A 9,599-nucleotide genomic window follows, 5' to 3' on the forward strand; every position below is an offset into this window, starting at 1 on the left:
CGATAAAGCAATATATGGGCATATATGGCAATATCATTGCATAATTATTGAATTTTAATAAGTCGATATTTTGTCCATTTTTGTTAAAAAAGACCTTTAGACAGTTGACATAACCGGTTACTATGACTCCTTAAGATGATGATAAAGCAATATATGTGCATATATGGCAATATTATTGCATAATTATTGAATTTTAATAAGTCGATATTTTGGCCATTTTTGTTAAAAAAGACCCTTAGACAGTTTTATTTTTTGACATAACCGGTTACTATGACTCCTTAAGATGATGATAAAGCAGTATATGTGCATATATGGCAATATTATTGAATAATTATTCAGTTTTAAAAAGTCGATATTTTGGCCATTTCAAAAAAAATCCCTGTACTATAGTACAGTGAAATTTTCAAACAATTACCAAATTTCGACCCTTTTATTTTTTGACATAATTGGTTACTATGACTCCTTAAGCTGACGATAAAGCAATATATGGGCATATATGGCAATATTATTGCATAATTATTGAATTTTAAATCACCTTGTGACATGCACTGAACCCATTATTCGACGATTATGCAAATTTTGGACCTTTTTATTTTTCGATAAAACTGGTTACTATAGCACAATTGACATGCGCAGAACACATTATTCGTCTCTGCGCATGTTTATTTTGCAATAGTAACCATTTATGTCAAATAATAAAAGGGTCGAAAATCGGCCATTTTTCGAAAATTTCACTGTACTATAGTACAGGGATTTTTCGATAAAACTGGTTACTATAGCACAATTGACATGCGCAGAACCCATTATACGCCTCTGCGCATGTTTATTATGCTATAACCATTTATGTCAAAACTGGTTACTATAGCACAATTGACATGCTCAGAACCCATTATTCGTCTCTGCGCATGTTTATTATGCAATAGTAACCATTTATGTCAAATAATAAAAGGGTCGAAAATCGGCCATTTTTCGAAAATTTTCCTGTACTATAGTACAGGGATTTTTCAAAAAATGGCCAATTTTCAACCTTTTTATTTTTCGATAAAACTGGTTACTATAGCACAATTGACATGCGCAGAACCCATTATTCGCCTCTGCTCATGTTTATTATGCTATAGTAACCATTTATGTCAAAACTGGTTACTATAGCACAATTGACATGCTCAGAACCCATTATTCGTCTCTCCGCATGTTTGTTATGCAATAGTAACCATTTATGTCAAAAAATAAAGGGGTCGAAAATCAACCATTTTTCGAAAATTTCCCTGTACTATACTACAGGGATTTTTAAAAAAAATGGCCAATTTTCGACCTTTTTATTTTTCGATAAAACTGGTTACTATAGCACAATTGACATGCGCAGAACCCATTATTCGCCTCTGCGCATGTTTATTATGCTATAGTAACCATTTATGTCAAAACTGGTTACTATAGCACAATTGACATGCGCAGAACCCATTATTCGTCTCTGCGCATGTTTATTATGCAATAGTAACCATTTATGTCAAAAAATAAAAGGGTCGAAAATCGGCCATTTTTCGAAAATTTTCCTGTACTATAGTACAGGGATTTTTCAAAAAATGGCAAATTTTCTACCTTTTTATTTTTCGATAAAACTGGTTACTATAGCACAATTGACATTCGCAGAACCCATTATTTGACTCTGCGCATGTTTATTATGCTATAGTAACCATTTATGTCAAAACTGGTTACTATAGCACAATTGACATGCTCAGAACCCATTATTCGTCTCTGTGCATGTTTATTATGCAATAGTAACCATTTATGTCAAAAATAAATAGGTCGAAAATCGGCCATTTTTCGAAAATTTTCCTGTACTATAGTACAGGGATTTTTCAAAAAATGGCCAATTTTCGACCTTTTTATTTTTCGATAAAACTGGTTACTATAGCACAATTGACATGCGCAGAACCCATTATTTGCCTCTGCGCATGTTTATTATGCTATAGTAACCATTTATTTCAAAACTGGTTACTATAGCACAATTGACATGCTCAGAACCCATTATTCGTCTCTGTGCATGTTTATTATGCAATAGTAACGATTTATGTCAAAAAATAAATAGGTCGAAAATCGGCCATTTTTCGAAAATTTTCCGGTACTATAGTACAGGGATTTTTCAAAAAATGGCCAAATTTCGACGTTTTTATTTTTCGATAAAACTGGTTACTATAGCACAATTGACATGCGCAGAACCCATTATTTGACTCTGCGCATGTTTATTATGCAATAGTAAACATTTATGTCAAAAAATAAAAGGGTCGAAAATCGGCAATTTTTCGAAAATTTCCCTGTACTATAGTGCAGGGATTTTTCAAAAAATGGCCAATTTTCGACCTTTTTATTTTTCGATAAAACTGGTTACTATAGCACAATTGACATGCGCAGAATCCATTATTCGCCTCTGCTCATGTTTATTATGCTATAGTAACCATTTATGTCAAAACTGGTTACTATAGCACAATTGACATGCGCAGAACCCATTATTCGTCTCTGCGCATGTTTATTTTGCAATAGTAACCATTTATGTCAAAAAATAAAGGGGTCGAAAATCAACCATTTTTCGAAAATTTCCCTGTACTACAAATACAAATTTACTACAGGGATTTTTCAAAAAATGGCCAATTTTCGAGCTTTTTATTTTTCGATAAAACTGGTTACTATAGCTCAATTGACATGCGCAGAACCCATTATTTGACTCTGCGCATGTTTATTATGCAATAGTAACCATTTATGTCAAAACTGGTTACTATACCACAATTGACATGCTCAGAACCCATTATTTGTCTCTGCGCATGTTTATTATGCAATAGTAACCATTTATGTCAAAAAATAAATAGGTCGAAAATCGGCCATTTTTCGAAAATTTTCCTGTACTATAGTACAGGGATTTTTCAAAAAATGGCCAATTTTCGACCTTTTTATTTTTCGATAAAACTGGTTACTATAGCACAATTGACATGCGCAGAACCCATTATTCGCCTCTGCTCATGTTTATTATGCTATAGTAACCATTTATGTCAAAACTGGTTACTATAGCACAATTGACATGCGCAGAACCCATTATTCGTCTCTGCGCATGTTTATTTGGCAATAGTAACCATTTATGTCAAATAATAAAAGGATCGAAAATCGGCCATTTTTCGAAAATTTCACTGTACTATAGTACAGGGATTTTTCAAAAAATGGCAAATTTTCGACCTTTTTATTTTTCGATAAAACTGGTTACTATAGCACAATTGACATGCGCAGAACCCATTATTCGTCTCTGCGCATGTTTATTATGCTATAGTAACCATTTATTTCAAAATTAACCACTTTTTACATAAATGGTTACTATAGAAAAATAAACATGCGCAGAGTCGAATAATGGGTTCTGCGCATTTCAATTTTGCTATAGTAACCATTTTTGTCAAATATGGTTATGATAGCACAATTGACATGCGCAGAACCCATTATTCGCCTCTGCGCATGTTTATTATGCTATAGTAACCCTTTATAAAACTAGTTACTATAGCACAATTGACATGCTTAGAACCCATTATTCGTCTCTGCGCATGTTTATTATGCAATAGTAACCATTTATGTCAAAAAATAAAAGGGTCGAAAATCGGCCATCTTTCGAAAATTTTCCTGTACTATATATAGTACAGGGATTTTTCAAAAAATGGCAAATTTTCTACCTTTTTATTTTTCGATAAAACTGGTTACTATAGCACAATTGACATTCGCAGAACCCATTATTTGACTCTGCGCATGTTTATTATGCAATAGTAACCATTTATGTCAAAAAATAAAAGGGTCGAAAATCGGCAATTTTTCGAAAATTTCCCTGTACTATAGTACAGGGATTTTTCAAAAAATGGCCAATTTTCGACCTTTTTATTTTTCGATAAAACTGGTTACTATAGCACAATTGACATGCGCAGAACCCATTATTCGTCTCTGCGCATGTTTATTATGCAATAGTAACCATTTATGTCAAAAAATAAAAGGGTCGAAAATCGGCCATTTTTCGAAAATTTTCCTGTACTATAGTACAGGGATTTTTCAAAGAATGGCAAATTTTCTACCTTTTTATTTTTCGATAAAACTGGTTACTATAGCACAATTGACATTCGCAGAACCCATTATTTGACTCTGCGCATGTTTATTATGCAATAGTAACCATTTATGTCAAAAAATAAAAGGGTCGAAAATCGGCAATTTTTCGAAAATTTTCCTGTACTATAGTACAGGGATTTTTAAAAAAATGGCCAATTTTCGACCTTTTTATTTTTCGATAAAACTGGTTACTATAGCACAATTGACATGCGCAGAACCCATTATTCGCCTCTGCGCATGTTTATTATGCTATAGTAACCATTTATGTCAAAACTGGTTACTATAGCACAATTGACATGCTCAGAACCCATTATTCGTCTCTGTGCATGTTTATTATGCAATAGTAACCATTTATGTCAAAAATAAATAGGTCGAAAATCGGCCATTTTTCGAAAATTTTCCTGTACTATAGTACAGGGATTTTTCAAAAAATTGCCAATTTTCGACCTTTTTATTTTTCGATAAAACTGGTTACTATAGCACAATTGACATGCGCAGAACCCATTATTCGCGTCTGCGCATGTTTATTATGCTATAGTAACCATTTATGTCAAAACTGGTTACTATAGCACAATTGACATGCTCAGAACCCATTATTCGTCTCTGTGCATGTTTATTATGCAATAGTAACCATTTATGTCAAAAAATAAATAGGTCGAAAATCGGCCATTTTTCGAAAATTTTCCTGTACTATAGTACAGGGATTTTTCAAAAAATGGCCAATTTTCGACCTTTTTATTTTTCGATAAAACTGGTTACTATAGCACAATTGACATGCGCAGAACCCATTATTTGACTCTGCGCATGTTTATTATGCAATAGTAACCATTTATGTCAAAATCGGCAATTTTTCGAAAATTTCCCTGTACTATAGTGCAGGGATTTTTCAAAAAATGGCCTATTTTCGACCTTTTTATTTTTCGATAAAACTGGTTACTATAGCACAATTGACATGCGCAGAACCCATTATTTGACTCTGCGCATGTTTATTATGCTATAGTAACCATTTATGTCAAACTGGTTACTATAGCACAATTGACATGCGCAGAACCCATTATTCGTCTCTGCGCATGTTTATTTTGCAATAGTAACCATTTATGTCAAATAATAAAAGGGTCGAAAATCGGCCATTTTTCGAAAATTTCACTGTACTATATTTTTCAAAAAATCGCAAATTTTCGACCTTTTTATTTTTCGATAAAACTGGTTACTATAGCACAATTGACATGCGCAGAACCCATTATTCGCCTCTGCGCATGTTTATTATGCTATAGTAACCATTTATGTCAAAACTGGTTACTATAGCACAATTAACATGCGCAGAACCCATTATTCGCCTCTGCGCATGTTTATTATGCAATAGTAACCATTTACGTTAAAAAATAAAAGGGTCGAAAATAGGCAATTTTTCGAAAATTTCCCTGTACTATAGTGCAGGAATTTTTTCCAAAAAATGGCAAATTTTCGACCTTTTTATTTTTCGATAAAACTGGTTACTATAGCACAATTAACATGCGCAGAACCCATTAGTCTATATTATCTACACACCTGAAGAGCTAAAACAAGAACACGTTGAGTTGAGTCGTTCTTTCATGACGGGGCAGTATAGTACAGGGAAATTTTCGAAAAATGACCAAATTTCGACCTTTTTTATTTTTTTTTACTATGACTCCATGAGATGATGATAAAGCAAAAATGGCAATATTATTGCATAATTATTGACTTTTTAAAAGTTGATATTTTGGCCATTTTTGTTAAAAAAGACCTTTAGACAGTTTTTATTTTTTGACTTAACAGGTTACTATGACTCCTTAAAAGGATGATAAAGCAATATATGGGCATATATGGCAATATTATTGCATAATAATTGAATTTTAAAAAGTCGATATTTTGGCCATTTTCGAAAAAATTGTTGTACTATATAGTACAGGAAAATTTTCGAACAATTTTGACTTTTATGTTTTGACATAACTGGTTGCTATGACTACATAAGATGATGATAATGCAACATATGAGCATATAAATAAATAATCATTTATAGTTTCATGACGTTATATTACTAGTACAGTACAATAACTGATATATATGTGTTATTATTTTGATATCTTAATATAATTATCTTTCAAAATTTGACCCTGGGTCACTCACAGGAAATGTGAATAAATATAACTACCAACACACCATACTTATTCTGATACCAGCTCACACCTCAAAGATGTACATTTTACATTAAATCAGGATTGGCAATTTAATTTGAAAAGGCTTATCGAGGATTGCCAATTAAAGTCATATCCTTGCGTTTAAAAGAAATATATCCAGGGATGCCTTTTAAAAACCTATCCAGGGATGCATTTTAAAAACATATCCAGGGATGCCTTTTAAAAACATATCCAGGGATGCCTTTTAAAAGCATATCCAGGGTTGTATTTTAAAAAGCATATCCAGGGTTTCATTTTAAAAAGCAAATCCAGGGTTGCCTTTTAAAAAGGATATCCAGGGTTGCCTTTTAAAAAGGATATCCAGGGATGCCTTTTAAAAGCTTATCCAGTGTTGTATTTCAAAAAGCATATCCAGGGTTGCTTTTTAAAAAGCATATCCAGGGTTGCCTTTTAAAAGCATATCCAGGGTTGCATTTTAAAAAGCATATCCAGGGTTGCCTTTTAAAAAGCATATCCAGGGCTGCCTTTTAAAAGCATATCCAGGGTTGCCTTAAAAGGCAATGTCATTATGCAATTTATATCACTACAGTGAGTTAATTGAATTATTCAGTTGTTGTCTGCCATAGTTTGCGTAATGGTTGGTAGGCGCAATCACTGATTGCTGTTGTTGTTAGTTGTTTAATTTCATTGTGAACTTCCTCTATACTTCTTCCAGCCGCAACAATCTACAAAAAAGTTTATAAAACAACAAAAAGTTTCACAATCAAGCACATTGACTTGTTTGTATTCACCAATCACACTTACATATAAAAATTAAAATTCTTTACTATTTATTGACTTAATTAAATAACTTATATTTAAGGGAAATATCTCCTTTTAAGTGTTATTGGCAAGGTCTGATTTGGCCATGATATAAATAATAATACTGAATATAACCAAAGCAATCTAACAGGATGCTGAGCTTCGGGGATCAAAGGGTTTATCTGTGGCTGTGACAGGATGCTGAGCTCCGGAGATCAAAGGGTTTATCTGTGGCTGTGACATGATCAGTTCCACCCACCACGCAACGCAGAATATGTAGTTGGCATTTGTTGCAGCCAGACATAAGATCAAAAGACTGGTACAAGTTTCTATCTTGGCAAGGCGAGCTCAGTGTCCTGTTGTTAGATTGCCTTGATATAACCTGATAAAAAAAAAAAACATACTTTCCAGTCTTTATCTTTTAGCAGTTCATAATTTTTGGAAACCTTTGATTGGAATTCAGTTTTTTCATAACGTTCTCCTCCAAAATCTGCTCTGGTGGAAGCATCTTCTGTGGATATATCCAAAAACAACACCAAGTCTGGACGAGGGAGGCCAGAATCGGATGCTTTGCACCAGTCAATTGTAAATCCCTTTAACAGAATGTTAATCGTTAAAATCATAGTACCTGAATTATCATTAAAATCATTTTATTTAATTTGTTTAAAATCGTAGATGTTAATTTTAAAATGTTAATGTATTAATCACTTACTGGTTTGGCAGCTGTGAATGCTACGCCTGAGTAAGCATAACGATCTATTATTACGGTTGTTCCACTTTTCACAAGTTCAGTGATCTTCGGCCTGAAAGTTAAAAATTATTATTGCTAAGTACTTAAATAATTAAGTCTTTATAAGTTCAATGACCTCATATTGATCATAGGCCTACATAAATTGATTCATCATCTTGATGACTTGCTTTACTTATATACTTTTAACTTTGTTCTGTCAGTTTAAACATTCTCAGCTCTTCTAATTTTGTCGTTTCTTGATTTCTCAATTTTCCTATTATTGGCACTACTGCATTTATATAGGGTTACATTCATTTTTCACAACTGATTATGCACTTGTCAATTGTATGACCCACTATACGACCCTCGGGAGAGGTGCGTCATTTGTCCGATGTGCGTCATACTTTTGAATACCATGACGCACCCGTGCGTCAAAAAGGTGACTTACCTTTAGGTGACCATGACGCACCCATTTTGACGCACTGTGACCATGTTGTTTATGATATGGTGGGTGGTAAAGTGACGGACATTGACACACCTTGTTCATTGATGTGACGTACCATCTAGGTTTTTTGACGCACCCCTGCGTCAGTAATTATTTGTAAATGACGCACCCATGACGCACCTCTCCCGGGGGTCGTATAGTGAGTCATACAATTGACAAGTGCATTAGTGTTGCGGCAGGTGACCTGAACTTAACCCCAGATAATCTCAGTAGGTGTGAAAGTACAGTAGTGTCCTACTGTACTATTAGCAAATTTATTTTAAATTGACATTGTGAGGTGGCTCAATAACTTACACTGCTTCCCATCTGTTGACTGAAAATAATAAATGAACAGCGTGATCTTCTAGTTCAAATTTCTGTGATAAATATCCATCTATTAATTTACCTGTTTCTGTAGTTCTATCTGGGAATATTAACAATCATATAAAAAGAAAAATTTTAAAAAATCGCCAGAAAATAGTACAGTATCACATTAAAAACAATATAAATATAAAACATCTATACCGATATTTAGGCCTAACCACTTTTTAAAGTTATACCCAAGAATGGATTATGAATGTTGGTGGTATACCTCACCTCCCAGCCAGGCCCAGCCATAAGTAAGGCCCTACCCCCTCTTTTTTTGCTTTAGCCTTTTGGACCAACAGACAGACAGGGGATTTAAAACTGCGATACAATTAAAGTAGCCTAAGTAACAAATATATTAGACCATCCAGATGATAGCTAAACCAATTTAACGACTACAGTACGATATTCAGATACCGTGAATTGAATAGTTACTAGCTAGGCCCAGCGAGGCCCGACTACATCAGAATATTGTAGACCAAATGCTACACAGTGCAGCGTTTGATGCAATTTATGCTGCATACCTTCCTGTTGGTGCAGGCCTAGCTAGCTTCACACTACTTGCTTACCTGGGAATCTCATTAGATGTATTTTTTCGCCTTGGTTGTGTAATGTTTGAACAAGTTTCTTACATTGTGTTGATTTTCCCGACCGATCGACTCCTTCTAGTATAATTAAAGCTCCTCTTTTTAATGACATTTTTATTGCAATGAAGGAGTCAAAAAACGCGCGAAGAAAAACAAAAACAGGGACAAGGAATCAACCAATCAGAATCGTTCTAGGTGACACACCTCTGATCAGTTAAAATTTAGAAATTATTCGGGTAATAAGATTCTTGATAATTTGTTTAACTTCATTTTTGGATGATTATTTATTTTGCTATTTGTTGTGATTTTAAAATAAATGTTGACATTTTTTCTAAACTTGGATTGAT

General features: G+C 33.6%; 1 protein-coding gene across 2 annotated transcripts; it reads right to left on the reverse strand.

Annotated features, from left to right (window-relative positions):
- Positions 1-6,151: 6,151 nt before the first annotated feature.
- Positions 6,152-9,400, reverse strand: LOC140048685 (thymidylate kinase-like). 2 transcript variants are annotated; one of them, XM_072093454.1, is made up of 5 exons: positions 9,235-9,400; positions 8,615-8,723; positions 7,798-7,888; positions 7,490-7,678; positions 6,152-7,009 (listed from the first exon to the last, which is right to left on the reverse strand). In XM_072093454.1, the coding sequence occupies exons 1-5, from the start codon at positions 9,362-9,364 to the stop codon at positions 6,887-6,889; spliced, it is 642 nt and encodes a 213-aa protein (XP_071949555.1). In that variant the 5' UTR covers positions 9,365-9,400; the 3' UTR covers positions 6,152-6,886. The 2 variants fall into 2 exon arrangements, with proteins under 2 accessions (XP_071949555.1, XP_071949556.1); XM_072093455.1 differs by lacking the exons at positions 6,152-7,009; positions 7,490-7,678 and adding an exon at positions 7,116-7,467.
- Between the last annotated feature and the right edge of the window lie 199 nt (positions 9,401-9,599).

The sequence above is a fragment of the Antedon mediterranea genome, chromosome 5, assembly GCF_964355755.1.
Source record: "Antedon mediterranea chromosome 5, ecAntMedi1.1, whole genome shotgun sequence".
NCBI lineage: Eukaryota > Metazoa > Echinodermata > Crinoidea > Comatulida > Antedonidae > Antedon > Antedon mediterranea.